Source organism: Protobothrops mucrosquamatus, unplaced genomic scaffold (assembly GCF_001527695.2).
Source record: "Protobothrops mucrosquamatus isolate PMUCROS unplaced genomic scaffold, P.Mucros_1.0 scaffold393, whole genome shotgun sequence".
NCBI classification, from domain to species: Eukaryota; Metazoa; Chordata; class Lepidosauria; order Squamata; family Viperidae; genus Protobothrops; species Protobothrops mucrosquamatus.
In genome coordinates, this window is record NW_015386724.1 from 123,296 (window position 1) to 140,953 (window position 17,658).

General features: G+C 34.8%; 1 protein-coding gene across 1 annotated transcript in view; it reads right to left on the reverse strand.

Moving 5' to 3' along the window:
• BIRC6 (baculoviral IAP repeat containing 6) overlaps positions 1-17,658 on the reverse strand; it is a 146,088-nt gene that overhangs the window by 80,658 nt on the left and 47,772 nt on the right. The window contains exons 30-42 of the mRNA XM_015815994.2: positions 17,197-17,416; positions 16,285-16,418; positions 15,652-15,789; positions 13,194-13,321; positions 12,424-12,555; positions 10,952-11,167; positions 9,791-9,974; positions 7,902-8,057; positions 6,347-6,480; positions 4,822-4,975; positions 4,130-4,288; positions 3,383-3,537; positions 2,319-2,445 (exon numbers count right to left, since the gene is read on the reverse strand). Of these exons, the coding sequence (XP_015671480.1) occupies positions 2,319-2,445; positions 3,383-3,537; positions 4,130-4,288; positions 4,822-4,975; positions 6,347-6,480; positions 7,902-8,057; positions 9,791-9,974; positions 10,952-11,167; positions 12,424-12,555; positions 13,194-13,321; positions 15,652-15,789; positions 16,285-16,418; positions 17,197-17,416 (2,037 nt within the window). The remainder of the gene's footprint in view (positions 1-2,318; positions 2,446-3,382; positions 3,538-4,129; positions 4,289-4,821; positions 4,976-6,346; positions 6,481-7,901; positions 8,058-9,790; positions 9,975-10,951; positions 11,168-12,423; positions 12,556-13,193; positions 13,322-15,651; positions 15,790-16,284; positions 16,419-17,196; positions 17,417-17,658) is intronic.

Sequence of the window (17,658 nt, forward strand, 5' to 3'; positions counted from 1 at the left end):
TCGCCCACTGATGGCAGGTTGAAATCCCCCAAGACCATAAGTCTGGGGGTCCCCACCGCCACCCCGGCTATCACGTCGGCCAGCTCAGGCAGGGCTGTTGATACATAGCAGGGAGCCAGGTATTATGCCAGAGCCTTTACTTTTTTGGATCTCCCAAGCTAGTAAATAAACTACATACATCACTTAGGAATAACATGCATGAAAGATGAGGCAGGAAAAATTGTTATAATTTCATCAGCATTCAAGATAAAAAAATAAGTATAAAAGTCTTGCTCCTGCTTTGGCTTCATAGTTTCCTCTCTGTTGAAACGAAGACCAAGACTTTTATTTATTTACTGGTGAAAGTCTTACTCCTGTATCCACAGCAATTAACAGAGTGGTTGTCATAGACTGTCTACAGTCATACTACCTGGGATCATTTCACTTGTCAGAGCGTTCAGAATATGTCAACGTCTGCATGTAGAAATTAGGGTTAGGGTTAAGCAATTGCCAACATTCGAGATTGGACATCCATGTAAGAATCTGATAATATATGAAGCAGCTTTATTGCATTAGTACGGTATATTAACAACAGAATTAGCCAACTGACCGTAGGATAAGCAGATTATTGCTCCTTTTCTTTGCAGACTAATAAAAAGAGGTAGTAATACAGCCCTAACCCTCAAGGTTATGTACCAGTACATTGTGCAGCCCCCAGAGACAGAAAAATGGAAGAAAGCAGGCATCAAATCTTTGGGGGAGATGAGCAGTCTAGCTACATGAAATATAAGTATGTGCGTGTGTGTGTATACATACATACATGTATGTATACATAAATACATTTATAGTCCTCAACTTACGACCACAATTGAGGCCAAAATTTATGTTGCTAATTATTAAGATTCGCCCCATTTTATGAGCTTCCTTGCTACATCTGTTAAGTGACTGCAATTGTTAAGTTAATAACACAGTTGTTAAGTGAATCTGGCTTTCTCATTCACTTTGCTTGTTTAGAAGATTGCAAAAGGTGATCCCATAATCCCAGGACACTGAAACCATCAAATATGAGCCAGTTGCCAAACATCCGAATGAAGATTATGTGACCATGGCAATGCGGCAATGGTCGTAAGTATGAAAAATGATCATAAGTCATTTTTTTTCAATGCTGTTGTAACTTTGAATGGTCTCTAAATGAACGGTTGTTAGTCGAGGACTATCTATACATACAAACAGAGATTAAGAGTGCCAAAATTTATTTTGAAGATAATTGATTGGAGATTCTACCGTGTGGTAAATACAGAATTCCTTTCAGATAAAAGAAACCCAACAATTTACTTTTTTATTAAATTTCTATACTGCCCACCTCACCTAAGTGACTCCGGGTGGTTTACAACAGCAGACAACTCATTTCATAGAATGAGAAAGCATTCACTTATTCTAACTAATCTAAAGTATGAATGATAGAAAGAAACCTAACTGATTCTGCAATCTGCACATCATTTTAAATACTCCTTAATTGTGTATTAAGTATTAGCCTAAAGGTCACTTATTTATCTATCAACTTCATGTATTGCTCAACTTACTGTCAGAGTGACTCTTGGCTGTTTACTTAATATGGAAATCACCTAAAACAGTGTTAGAATTAACTCTAGTTGAAACCTTAATTTATTTTTTTAAGCATACTTTAACCCTGGAAAAAATGTATTCCAATATGTTTTATGGTAGTAAGAAAAAGTGGATTCAGGAATTGTTTTTCAAATATAAAGGAACTTAGAAATTAAAGGACTCAAAGCATCCATCTCTCTCTGGAAATAGTTCTTGAATTTACCATATAATGTAACAAAAAAAAAAATCCAACCTGAATATATAGGTAGTCCTCGACTTACAACCGCAATTGAGTCCAAAATTTCTGTTGCTAAGTGAGACAGTTGTTAAGTGAGTTTTGCCTCATTTTATGACCTTGCTTGCCACATTTGTTAAATGAATCACTGCAGCTGTTAAGTTAGCAATGTGGTTTTTAAGTGAATCTGGCTTCCCCATTGGTTTTGCTTGCCAGGAGGTCACAAAAGGGGACCATGTGACCCTGGGACACTGCAACCAGTCATAAATATGAGTCAGTTGACAACTGTCTGAATTTTGATCATGTGACCGTGGGGAATGTTTGGATGTGTGAAAAATGGTTGTAAGCCACTTTTTTCAGTGCCACTGTAACTTCGAACAGTCAATGAATGGACTGTTATCTGTTGAAGACTACCCATCGTACATTATACTGAATACAGCAGGTATTTTTAAAACTACTGATTTAGATCAATGTAGTAGAGCATAGTGATGCAGCTCACCTTGATTTAAAGGAATGACAGGTGTCCGGTTGGCATTGTATAAGAAAATGTCAGTGCAGTTGTCTTTAGTTCCAGCAGTTCCAGAATTCAGGCTTAATGTGAGCCATAGCTGTAATAGGGACTCAAGCTAGAGAACAATTATTAACAACTGTTATTTAAAAGGCATATTTAAAACAAGATAACCATGTAATGGAGAACTTGCAATTAAGATTTCAAACATCAATTTTTAATTCTGCTAACAAAATACTGTTGTAGACTGCATGTATTATTTTTGACATATTTCAATTTGCATGGTTACTTAAAGCAGATTATAACCAGCTTGTCAAACCATCAACATAATATCCAAATTAATGTTTGCTCGTGTTTTATTACTGTTTTTCAAGGAAATATTATGTACGTTTTATTGGAGCTTAATAATTTGCCTTTCCCCTCCCTAAGGTTCCATTGCTTACTTCAAAACTTAGGAATGTACTTATTTTAACAACATAATTGCATATACTAATGAAAACCATCTCAGAATCCAGAAAAGAGCATTATAAAAATGTAATACTGTAAATTCCAGTTTAAATATATATTATAACTGGATATGTTGGATGAATGCTATCAGCAAACTCATCCCAAGAAAGAAACTACAGTTTAAAGCATGAGTACACCAGTGTATATCCTACATCAAAAATGTGTCTATATTTTAAAATGATAAAAAACAGCTTTCTAATTAAATGATGTTATCTAATTAAATTTTGTTGTTAACTAGTGCTTTAGCTATAAGTATTATCTCAGCCTTAGAATACTGTTTAATTTGCAAAAGTACATCATAAATATTCATCTATCTGTATGTCTGTCTATTCTCGAAATACAAATAAATTTATTTTTAACTATATTTATTAAATTAATGTGGTACACTGTCAAATACTTTTATTAGGAACATTAACTTGAAAATACAAACAGCACCAGACTAGGAGTCACCTAAATAGAATATAGCATCGAGCAAGTGTACATTTCTTGATTCTAAATGCCAACACAGTATATGAATTCTACAAATTCCAAGAGCAACAATTATGTACCTGAACATGATGGACTTGTAGCATGGAAAATAGTTTATTGAAGCATGCACTTAACACTGGAATGGAGGACAACTGGACAATAAACTGATTGTTTTGATTTGAAGTGTGCAACCCACGTAGCAAAGAATCATCTGTTCCGCCAGGAGACTGAGCTACTAGCAAAAAAAGAAAAAGAAAAAGCCAAGACATTTTTAATTACAAAAGAGAAACACATAGTGTTTGTCACTGAATGTGTTATTCTTCCAAAATATTGTGATTAGTTTCCAAGAATTCAAACCAAATTAAATAACTTGGAAAAAACAGATGGGTGTAACAATAACTTAAGTTAAAACTGTAATTAGTCTGGCAAACATACTGCTAGGAATTTGAATTAAATTCTTTGCATATCCTAAGTTCTATAAAACACCTATATTAATCAATGTTTTTTATTGTTTATGTGTATACTCTTATTGCTATATACTGTAAATAACCACCAAGTTGATAAATATTAGCTACACAAATTGACACTTGTTGAAATAACATCTTAAGAACATCCTAAAAAGATAAATATATATCCTGAACAGGGAGCTCCAATACACTGCAAAAAACCCTTCTCACATATATTTATAATGAACTAAGAATTTAATAGAGTATTAAAATTAGGTATATGCTGGGAAGCTATTATATTGCTATTAGGTATTATTGATATAATACAACCACTATTCAGCTACAAATTCAGAGTATCTACAATAGCAAGAGAAAGATTACCATAACATTCAGAGATGCTTAGGTTTAACTGTGCAAAATTACATGTAGGAGATGTATTGGTCAGGGCCTGCAAAATGGAATCTGCCTCCAGAGTAGACATCATTTTCAGCATCAGTTCTGCTTGATGTTCCAGTCCAACCTCTAAACGTGCATCTAAAGCTTGAAAAGATCATTAAAAGCATATGTATATTACATCAAATAGGTAAAATTCTACATATTTTAATAGTAAATATTGTATTAAGCCTTAATAAGTTATTAAATATTTATTTATTTATTTATTCTTATATAAATAAGAGTTTTGACTGGTTTATACATTTGGAAATACTTTTAAAATGAATTAAGATAGAAACTAATTATAAAAATATGCAAATGCGAGCAAAGAGTCAAGCCAGAAAGGTCTTTGATCGAAGTAGCAAGACATGGTTCCAAGGCAGAAAAATGTCCAGTTCTTAACTTTAATAGACTTTTTAAAAAATGCAACACTGTTTTCATAATCTGTCTATGCTTACATGTATCCCTCTTGACTAACAGGATAGTGGACCAGAGTTTTCTAATTATTATATCTATAAAACACTTTTTAAGCATAGTTTGCATAACTGGAATATGTCCAAAAGAGAACATGTATTTTTTTAGCAACAGATACAGAATTTTCTCAAATTAGGTCGCAAAGTAAAACTAGTTGATATGCTTACCCTGAGAGACTGATACACTCACAATCTGTGATCCATTCTTCTCAGTTGTAACTGGTGGTTTTGCCACAGAAATTCCAACACCTCCAATATAAGGATTGTAATTGTATGTACCATAATCAGCACCCCAGTAATCATACCAGGTGCTACTTATAGGCTTTATAAAACAGAAAAAAAAGCATTCATTGGTCTGAAATTCCTGAAAATAAAAACTTTTCCCCCATGACTCTCAACTAGATTGTGTCTTCAGTATTTGTATCCTAACATCATAATCTGTATCTATAAGGAAATCAACAGTCTTTTATTTTTTGCCATATATGCTGCCAACTATACTGGCAGCTTTCAGATCAATATATTCTTTCACTGAACTATAATTTGACAGTATAAAGGGAATTTGTCCAGGTAATATTTACAGCACTCTTCCCCAACTCATTATTGGACTATTATTTTGTACTATCACTCCAATCACATGTTAAATGGCCACATTGAAAGGAGCTGAAATCTAAAGTATCTTTGAAGAAGAATTCTTTACATGATCATATGCCCAGAATGGAAACAAATGGATTACAGAGTATCATGTAATTCAAATATTACAATGGTGTATAGATAGATCTATTGCTGTTATGCTCAAAATCAAATCTAGCACAGATGTATTTCCTTTTATGACCATTAAGTCCACTGAATGTCACTCCTTCCACGGTTTATTTTAATCATATGCTGTGATACATGAATGTAAAGAATCTAAAAATCTATACTCACAGAGATCCAACTGTAATTAAATGCTTAAGTGGCTTTTGTAGTGTGACATGTCTAGAATCTGATCTGTGGTGCAGATTTACAACCTCAGATCAATAATATGTGTCTACTTTCTGGTTATGAATTGGTTCTACCAATGTAATACTGATCAGTATTATATTATTATTTCACGTGTTCAAGTTTTAATGATGTGTTTAAAACCCCTAAATGATTTTGTTATAGGTAATAAAAAATATTTTTCCTCCATCATTTTTCTTATTTTTTATATTTATAAGTTTTTCTTACCCTCTCCCATTTCTTCACATACAAAAAAAAAACATGTTTAAAATGATAAATTCTAAAATCATTAGGACATTACAAAATGTCTGGAAATACCATTTACACTTGATTTTAATTCTGTTCTTCTTGTATGTTACTTTTAAGAGTATTTGCTAGAATGAAAATATAACTGCTTTTTATATAGGGACATGCAGAGGGCTTAATGGTCATGAGAGGAAATACACCTGTGCTAGATTTGATTTTGAGCATTACAATAATAGATCTATTTATGCATCTTTGTAACTTTTGAATTTGAATTACTTTATCCTCTATAATTCATTTGTACATAAAATAATCTCAAAGTAAACCTAAGTTTTATAATGAAAATGGAATTGATACCTGTGTATTGTACAGGATTCTATCATGTTAATATCAGAAATACACATTTCGAAAAGAGCTAAGACTATGTCACAGGTGTTTTGCAGCTGTTTTAAAAATCCATTATGTTCCATACCTTGAAGACTTTTGCTGCCAGAGGATCTTTTTCCAAATCAATATCTAATGGATCAATGTCAACTTCCATCAGGTCTTGTAATAACTCAAGATCAATGTCTTTGTCTTTTTCCAAAGATGACAAAGGTGGAGTACCTTTGGGTGATTCAAATAGTTTATTTATTTACTGAATTTATAGACCATCCCATTGTCATGACTGAGTGGCTTATAACAATAAGTACAATAATAAAAGCAGAAGCTTAGAAACAAAATACAGGCAGTCCTTGTCTTCCACCCATAATTGAGCCTGGAGTGATGCCAGTTGTGCCTGTCATTAAGAGGGTCATTATGTGACCAACCTGATTTTATATTTTTTTTCCCAGAAACCATTAACCGAATCACCATGGTTGTTAAGCGAATCCACAGTCGGTAAACAAATGCTGAGGTCATTAACTGAACTCATTGTTTGCAATGGGAATTTTTTGCTGGAAACCCGAAGTAAATGCAAATTTTCAGCAAAAACTTCGTAAAGCATGGTTATGTGAATGTAGGATACTGCAAACGGCTAAGCACCAGAGAGAGGGTCCAGGCCTCTTAGGCGGGGGGGGGGGGGGGGGGGGGGGGGGGGGGGGGGGGGGGGGGGGGGGGGGGGGGAGGGGGGAGGGGAAGAGAAATTGTGAGAACAATGGCATTTGCTAGTGTATTTGCCAGATTTGATTTCTGTGTGCAGAGGGATTGCTCTCCCCAGTGTGGGTGGGTAGAGGGCCCAGGCCTCTCAGGTACAGTCAGAGGCCCTGGTCCTCTCCTCTCTATATCATGCCTAGGAGGCCTGGACCCTTTCTCTGGTGCTCCAATTAACGACTGCAACTGGGAGAATTGAGTTATGGTCAGTGAATGAAGCTCCGATCAAATAACAAGATTCTGTGCCCATTTGTGGTTATAAGTGGAGGATTATCTATAGTCCGCAATGGAAAACATAAATTCTTTGTCTACATCCTCTCCAAGTCTTGAAATGTGAGTTTCTAATTTCTATTATGCACAAAAATATGGGGGAGGAAAGTAAAATGAGGCTAAGCTATGCTCTAGCTCAGGGGTCTCAAACCTTGGGCACTTTATGACTTGTGGACTTCAACTCCCAGAATTCTGGCTGAGGAATTCTGGGAGTTGAAGTCCACAAGTCATAAAGTGCCCAAGGTTGGGGATCCCTGCTCTAGCTCATGGTTGTCTAGCCATTTGGCTAGCCTGGGCCACACCAAGGGAAGAGGAATTGTCTTGGACTGCATATAAATAATCAACTTCATTTTTTAATTTTTTTTTATTATCTTGTGGGGCCACATTACTAGCTGTCTAGGGCCGCTTGTGGCCTATGGGCTGCAGGTTGGATACACCCGCTGTGGAGATTTGCACCTGCTATGGATTGCATCAGCTTTTCAGCTGCTTAGTTCTACTTGACATCAACAGAATGGTATAAGTTTTCAACAACTACTGAAATTCAAGAATGGTTAGCAGAATTGCCAAGGCAAAAAACCAACAGTTTTAAACAATTCAATGCCATTATGCAAGTTATATTTATTTACCTGTAATGTCATGTGCTAACGGCTCATCAATAGTTTCCACTAACTGAACTGCAGACTGCTGAAGAGCATCATCTGAATCTACAGTTGAAGTCCCCGCCTCCTCTCCTACTGCTGCCTCCTCCATGGCTTCAGCAGCTATTGGAGCCAACAGTTCTCCTGAATGGTATAGGGAAGAGTTACCAAAATAGTCAGAGATGGGTATCAATTGCCTTGGCATGTGCAATATTCACCTCACATTTTAAACAAACTGTTTCATGTTTCATGGCAGTTTTGCATATCAGCTTTTTTCAAAAATATGAGGCATAAATGTGTGGTCTTTTTTAAAAAAAACTTTTTTTAATTTTTTAAGCACTATTGAGAAAATCAATAGTAAAATTTGTAGGGCTTTATAAACATATTTCAGATACCACACACTGACAGCAAATAAGTTCTAATTGGTTTGAGTCTATCTATGTACTAGAAAATTACAGATAACAGTGATGTGCCAGGCCTAGGGATATTCTATCCATTAAAAACAACAACATAAAATTTTAAAGTTTTTAAACTTTATAAAATTTTATACACAACTAAAATATAGTCAGCACTTGAAATTTTAGCAAAAGGGACAAACACATTTTTCTTTTCGAATACCCCAACTATTTTATTGAAGAAATATAAATTCCAATTTTATATTCTTATCCCAGCTTTAATTTGGGAGGGTTTTGAGGGCCTCCCAAACTATTGATCCTTTAGCATTTGAAAACCTTTTCCATAGCCTCTGGTATCAATGTCAGAAATCAAACTTATTATTCAATTTCTGAAATCTAACAAGGAGCCTGGAAAATTAGCAGTTGAATGGGAAGTCTACTGGACAAATGAATTCTTTCACTTATTTAAGAGTTGCTTTTACCAACACAGGGTCATAGATAAATCATTTTAAAAGAAGGTTGGTGGGGGCTGAGATAAGTACCAAAAGATTATATAAACTAAATATAATTATCCAGGTACCTTGCTCCCCTCCCACATTGAAAGTATTTAGGGTAAAAGTAGTCCCAATGCTGAACTAAGGTATGGAATTATGGAGTCATACAAAAGTTTCCTCACTGGAGTAAATTCAGACCCATTTTTTTAAAAAAACAAACACACACTGGAAACTGGCAAGAACATGTCAACTCCAGTGGTTAGAGCAGAAGCAGGTTTTCACTCCATACATAGCCACTCAATAATATTTTTTTAATCTATTGGCAGAGCATCCATTCAATGGGCCCTGATAGGCTACCATATATGTTTAGCAGAACAATTTAAGTATGGCTCAGCCTACCTCCTGCATAAATTGAATTACCAAAGTTATTTCATAGCATGGGTTTTTTCCACCCAAAATTTACTCTCAACTGCCTTTCAGTCAAAGGGAATTTTCAAACAAAGTCCTGGATATCAGTGCCCAAAGAAACAGAGAGTTATTGGCAAAAAATAGATTTTTTTTGATTGGCTAAGAACAAAACCACTTTCCAATATGTAAAATACCTGCCGATGAATTTAATGCAATTCTTATGAAGGGCCTATTCTAGAACAGGATTTGAGGTGCTAGATTACATGACTGAACATGGGTGCTTCCATCGTATTATAAAATGATATATATGGAAGACAGTTCAGCTGTTATACTGAATAGATTGGGATATCATATAAAGGCGATATATTTTTCTGAATGCTGATACTTTGTATTTACTACATATGTATTTTACTGTTACATGTTCTTTTTTCTATTTTATCCTTGAATTAGTTGCTACATTTTACCTTTATTTTATGGTCTTTGATATGGTTCAAGACTAACTAATTAACTACCACTCCAGTGTTTCCCACTGCAGGTAACCAATGCATTTTCCATAGATAAAATATGATTTTTAACAAACCTGCTAGAATATCTTGCAGCATACATGTCAGGGAATACTGAGCCCACGCTCCTCCCCAAGAGATATCACCTCTGTTAAAGTCTGTTCCAACCAGAAGCAGGAGTAGCCTTTCTAACTGAGCTTCATTCACAATTTCACACAAATGAATTGTAGGCCTTGTTGCATTTGCAATTCTAGCAAGAACCTGAAATAAAAAGAGGTAGACAAAATTCTTTGCTGCAACTTGTTTCCTATCTATGGAGAACATAACAATTCTGCAAAATAAAGACGCATATATTTAGCAATTGTAATATACACATGTATTTATAAATAATGGTAAAGGAATTTAGAATGACATCAGAAGTATTGATAGATCAAAAGAAGAAATAAGGTAATCCTTCTGGTTTGAGAGTATATGTAACTTTAGTTTATGCCTTTCATCTGTAGCTTGGGGAAGTTGTCATATAAAGAGTTGCCCCCCTATTTCTAATGTCTTTATTTTTTATTTCATCTTAGAAATTGCAAAGTTCAAAACTATAACACAAGAAAACATAAATTACTAAAAGTTACTGTGCTGTAATCAACAGTGTTTCTAAGTGAACAACACTTTCAAAAACTCCCAACAAACTGTTGGTTTATTTCCCATCAGTCCCTCTGCTATGATGGTTCAGATTTTTGCCAATTATCAGGAACAATGACAACATTTTTCAGAGGCTATGTCTTAAGTGTCAAGACTGCATAAATTAGCATAAATTAAGTTCATGTAAAGCAAAACTGCTATTTGATACAATCCACAGCTCTTGCTTCAGCACAGATGCATTGAGAAAAAATATTATATATAAACAACGGCTAGGAAAAGGTACACCATATTGATGGAATTATATTTAAAGCCCAACAACCAGCTTCCTTCTTTTGTGGAAACTCATTCATTTAAATGTAATCCTATCAGAGCAAAACTCCTTAGGATCAGAACAATAGTGGATGTTTTTTAAAAAATTATCATCTCAAATCATGCTAGTTTATATTTTTCCCACAAGGGGCTGAAGTCGTCATAATTTTGGATAACAAATAATTATTGGGAAAGAATTTTGTGAAAACTGCTGATCCAACCTAGTATACTGAAATGTAAGCTTCAAGCTTTGATCAGATTTATTTCTATTAACTGCATTGCATAATCCATACCTTGCATACAAATAACAGCAGATCTGCATGACAAGTAAAATCCATTGACAAGAGAAAGAGGGCCAATTTCTGCACCACTGAGATGCAGCGTTCATGTGCCAATGTAAATGTAAGGGGCTCAATTTCTGGAGTTTCTTTTGCAGTTGATACTTCAGTGTCTAATGTAGAACGGGGCCACTCTGCAGTCCGTCGTAAGCGTATCAAATCCTTAAAGTGCTACATAAATCATAAACATAAACACATTTGCCATTATTCAACTATTCAATGAATTGTAGGAGTCAGTAATTTCACATACAAATAAATGAAAACAACCACATAAATCACTAGCATCAATAACACGGTATTTCAATCAAAAAGAAATAAGAAATAAGTGGTCTCTTATCTTATGTAAGCTTACAATATTATCCAATAAGTCCAAATAAATAAATATCTATTTAACTAAACATACATAAGATTATTTCCTAAATCACAGCACCAATAACATTTGTTGTTTTCAAATTTATAATTCTAATATGAAACAAATTTACTGATTACATAAACCATTACCCAACTATTATCACACTGAACTCTTTAGATAAGACACTGGATATAACTCATGTCTTAATAGTAAGGGATATTAGTTGGAACGTGCAATGGTTTCTAGATTAGATGATGTCAAAACACAATAATAGTGTATGATTATTGGTCTTCAAGTGAGGATTTCTCAACATGTTATACAAGTTGCCTCTAACTGTGAGATGGGTGGCATATAGATTGAATGAATGAATGAATAAATAAATAAATAAATATTCCTTAATATTTCCTAAGAGAAATAACTGCAACTGAAACTGATAGCCAAAACTATTTCACAACTCTGTGGACCAAAAAATGCTTAATTAGAACACCATTTTCTTTAAAGCAGGCATGTCAAACTCGCGACGTCACGTGACGTCACACAACCTATCAGGATGGTTTTGCCATTGCTGGCAATGAGGTGGGCATGGCTTCCGCATGACGCATCCGGTCAGCGGGCCGGCAGTTTGACACCCCTGCTTTAAAGAGTGGTTTTAAAAAGACAAATCCAACTTCCTTTGGCCTTAGCTAATTATTATTAGCACAATTATTTGAATACTGCCCATGCACCTTTTCTGATGACTCAAAAAAAGGGCACAGCTGGAGAATTGTTGAAATATTATAATTTAATCTTAATTTTTATTATAAGGAACTATCTTGATGTGAATAACCCACAGCATTATTTAGAAAGTAGTTTACATAAAATATATGTACATATACATACATACATATGAACAGGTACCTATATTATAATTGATTAGTTCTAAAACCAGAGATATAGCAGGTAACTGAATCAACAGTTTAGGCCTTAAGAGGCATAATGAAATCATATATGGAAAAAATGAACCCAAAACATATTTGAATTTGCAGAAAAAGATATTTCTGCGCAAGACAATAAATATAATTGCAGAACATCATACCTTTGACGTGGCCTGCTTTAGTTTTGCCTGTTCTACTAAAAGTTTATAGGATGATCCTTTGTTGCTTTGTATTTTTTCTTTTTCCATCTGTTCCACCAAAGCCTTCTGTTTTGCTTTTAATAAGTTAAGTTGCTAAAAGAAAATGTTAACAGTATATAAAAATGTATAATAAGATGCAAAATAGATATGCACTTTCATAGGATGGTCAAGTTAAAGTTTTTAAAATTTTAGTTTTTATATTTATAAAACTTTAACAGGCTGTCAACAGATCTGAATTATAAAGCCAGTTTCAGGAACAGTTTTAAGGGTGCAGAAACTGGTGAGGCTTCAAACATTGTATAGGAGCAGATATTTGCTGTGTGTTTGTACTCACTGTCAAGTTTTCCAAATAGTTTATAATGAGCAAGTTAATTAGAAAAGTGGTTTCTCACATTATTCCCTCCAAAGTTTCACACTTGTGTGAACTCTTCTTCTACTAAGATGGTGAAAATCTCTTATTCCACCCTGCAGGGCACGCATAGGATTTCCTTAGGACCCTTGTCTGCAATTATTATATTGTCAGTATCAGCCACGCTTTCAGTTAGGTTCATGGTTGCTGTGGGAAAGTCAGGCAACTGGAAGTTCCTTTAACTTGCTTCAGTGCAGTCCAGCTATATGCTACCTAACTTATAAAATATTGCTCTGAACATAAAACATGAATTGCGTCTCAAAATCATAATATCCTAATATAATTTAGAAAAAGAAAATCATTAATATGAGCTAGAGGTTACCTGTTTATGATGAACAAGTTGTTTCCTGATCTTTCTGGAATATAACCTATCTAAGCTACTGTTGCCTTTTGAAGATCTATTGAGGCTCTGTGTATGTAAATTATTGTTAATGAAACTCCACTGATTGCCTGAAAAGCAAAACAAAATAATATTTCAAATTTGGTAGTCAATGTTTTACACAAAGAGGACATACAAACAAAAAATCAGTACGCATATCTTGAAAAAAGAAAAAAATATATGTTTTGTTAATTTGTTTAAGGATACAGCATTAATTGAATTATTGTTTGGATGCTAGGGAAACAATTGATTTAGCTTTACTGAAAGGACCAGAGATGGTATTTAGAAACAGGTAGCTTTCAATCTTCAAAACGGGGATTTTTTTAAATGAAATGTTAATTGAACGATCAAACAAGTAAGTCTTTTTAATAGGAAAGCAGAAAAGACATTGAATACTGCACAAGAAAATCAGATGAAAAAGGAAGTCCTATGCAATGAATCTGTGTATATCAGCCAATGATGAGCTTTTAGGCTGAATGGCCTTGGCTTCATCTTATATTATCCTGACATCTCACCAGCTTTCATAGCAGCATTTTCAGAGGCAGTGTGAACTGTTTTGTAGTGTATTTCACCACAGGGAACTGAACAGGAACTGCTTGATTACAGCTTGATGTAAAACCTTGAAATCAGCCTAAAACTGAGTGTACCTTAGAACATTCTTTTGTAACAATTAAGATCCCAAAATATTTCTCTTTGCTAAGAAACTATTCAATTACTTTATGTACTGTATATTTTGAAATTAAGTTTAACTAAACGTCTTTATCTCTTAATCAAACAATTGGAAAATTATCCAAAAATCTGAGGACCATACATCCATTAGTATAAAGCATAAGGTACAACTTCAGAGGTATACCATTTTTGAAACATGTATGGGGGGGGAAGGGAGAAAACTGCAGCTAGCTTTTATGTCACCTAAAAGCCTACTAACCCTGCTCTGTTATTTAATGTGTGGCTTACACTGTTTGATATTTTTGTTTTTGTAACTCTGCATGAGTATTGTATTCCACTCTGGAATTCATTTTAATGTAAAAAGGGCTAACGATTCAAACAGGCAGATAAATAGCAGACAATTGTTTTCTATAATACAAAATTATAAGCAAATACAAGTAAACAAAATCCCAAATCAAAAGACTCTCCCAACCTTAGATTATAATATTTATTTATTCAAGTGGGAGGAATTTCTATCCCGAATAATGAAGTCTTTTCCTATCAACCATATGCTAATCATCAACATAATGTACATAAGCAGTATTTCAGATCTGAAGAAAAAGAAAAAAAAAGGAAAAAAAAGTGGACTGGACATGGGTACACTACTGGTAGCTCCTTAACTCAAATATGCATTTTTCTTGGACTGCATAGTTACTGTTTTACCCCAGGAAAAGAAGTACTTGGTTTAAGCACGTGCATATACACTTACTGCTCCTTTGTATCACCTTTTCAGCTCTGGACATCAAGTGCTGCCCTTCCCTACCTTTCTCTGAATACTTAATCCAAAAGTATTTATTATACCATTGAGAATTAATATGCCTGCAGATATGTCCCCTGGCATACAGCAAATTCTTTGACCTGTCTGATTTTTAAAGCATTTTTTTAAACAGATGGACAATTGATATATTGATAGATGGACAGAAATGAAGCTGGCTACCTGTTGGTTATTACAGATATTTATTTAATGGACATTTGCTCAACAACCATGGCGCTGAACAAATGGTACCCTGGAAATTTGTCAAATAAATACATAATTTTTCTAACATAATGACAGTGCTCATTAGGCTGGGGAACATGGATGCCCAGCATACACAACCTTTTTTTTCTTTGTTTCTACTTGCTACTGATTAGCTGATTACTTGAGCTAGCAAGTATTTCAGTGTCTGAAATTGTGATACTGATTCCATCTAAAATGGAAAATTCAGATTATCTTGTTTTGGAATAACAGTGCAGGATCTTCAATTCCAGTAATATTCTAAGCTTTCAATTAATGGTTAGTTTAGCAGTCATAATGATTGGGTGGAATACAAAGAAGATTGTAAAAGAAGGATTGGCAGAACCTGGGGATGGAGTTAAAAGATGGATCAGCCTAGAATCTCTATATAGTTACAAGCGAAGTAAGTCCAATTCCCCCCATCCTTGAATGCCATTATTTAACCCCAAGCAGGTGCTAACCATTAGTTGAGAAGATTCCTGTGCATAGGCATGATTAGCAATAAATCAGGTTAATTGGACCTTCACATGTGGACCTGATCTTTGACACCTGACAAAGATGCAGTCACAAGTTCATAGCTCTTTACAATAAGATTTATCCAAAATTGTAGTTTACTATTCCATGCAAAGATGACTGCCCTTTTTCAGAGACTGTATGCTCATAAATAGGTTTTACCATCTTAAGTAATATATACTACACCTGTCAAGAATCTTTCTCTCTCTTTTCCATTCAAAGGCTTCTTAGATGTAGCTGCTTCATCTTCCACTGTTGCCACATAGTCTAAGAGTCTAGATACCAACATTACAACCCAGCTAATCATAGGAATGTCCAGAACGCCTTCAAAATAAGAGAATTTGTTTGTAATTATTAAGACAAAATATAACAGATTTTTTTTCCAGAATCTCAAAATATTTTATATATCTGTTTCTCCTGTTCTCACATAAAAGAGCAGAAAAAAAAAAGAATGCTTAAATTTTGATAATCATGTGAAGAAATTATTTGTTCAACTACTTGGGAATAAATTTTAATACCTAAAATGAATACTTTGAAATTAGATTCAGTCAAATTAGTGTGCAATCGGTGCCTTTGAATTTGTCAGTTCAATTTTTCTTCTAAGCCTCCGTGATAGGGCTCTTGTGCGTGGACTTGCACCCCTCATAGCAGACAATCAATAGATGGAATTAAGGTTTTCTGTTATCTCTCTGTTTCCAACTAATCATGATCTAGATTGCATTTTACAATCCTGAAAAAAACAATTACACTAACAGAGCTAGACTGACTTTAAAAAAAAAATAAAAAAAATTCTAATATTATTTTAGAAACGTTTGATACCTTCTGAGCATCTGTGGAGAGGTAATTGAGGCTGAAGAGGAGACAAGAGATTATCCAAGAGATTCAACAAACTTTCTAAGACACCAGTGTTGCTGAGTGATCTTTGACCAATGCAAGAAAGCAACATGAAGACCCTAAATATAAAAAGTAAGTCGTTTAAAATATTCCTGGCTGCTTTAATAAGTAGTAATACTTCACAAGAGAGAGAGAGAAAAAGCTGATCCTAGGAAATCAAACATTTATTTCTCTTTTGTTCTTAAGGCATAAAGAACTAAAGCAAATTGATAGTATTAAATATAAAGATTACAAATTTTTTGCAGTTCCATTATAGACTATGTACATCAGTGGTTCTCAACCTTTTTAATGCCACGACCCCCAACCGGTCGTAAGTCGAGGACTAAACCAGTCGTAAGTCAAGGACTAAACTGGTCGTAAGTCGAGGACTACCCAAACGGTTGTAAGTCGAGGACTTTCCCTGCCCGGGAGCACCGCGCATGCGTGGTTCCGCCCCCTGCGCCGGCCGAGGCGTAGCTGGCAAGTGGCAGAGACGGAGCAGGCCGACCACCAGCTGGCCCAGCCCAAGGGAGGTAAGGCACCCACCGGAAAAGGGGGAAAAATGGCGGACAGCCTTGCTTGGCGACCCCCATGAAATGGTCGATCGACCCCAAATGGGGTCGCGACCCATAGGTTGAGAACCGCTGATGTACATCAATATGCAGATCCCTATGATGAAATTTAACACGTTTCAACAACTTACAGACTTAATTATGATCATGATGGTCTTCATTTATTACAACTGCAAATTATTACAATTATTATAAAGCTTTTTCCCTCTTGCCTATCTTTCTATATTTCAATAATAAATAGACTGAATGCTGCTTGATGATATGTTAAAAATAATGTGAAAAGTACCTGTCTTGTGGAAAAATAAGAAGTTGCTCTGAATTATACAATTCCTGCAGGACATTTGAGAGAAACTGTCCCCACCATCTTTCACCTCCACATAGCTGAACGAGTAAAAGACCTGTGTGCAGACGTATTTTGGGAGTCCCACTAATACACAAGTGCTTGAATAATTCTTCACAGGCTTGAGCGTTAAATGTACTTTGTAAAACCACAGGAACAGAGTGCCCTTAGAAAAAGAAATGAAGTATGTTAGATTGCAAAAAGCACTGATTGTGACTCTAGAAGTGAATACAGATTACACAGGTTTGTTCAAGATGTATCTTAGCAGTGACAATATGCTAGCTGTCTCACAGGTTTCTGCTAAACTAATTAATTAATTTCTATACTGCTCATCTCACTAATACAGCAATTTTGGGTGGCTTACAATGTAATAAAAAGTTAAATATGCCATTCATCATTTAATTTAAC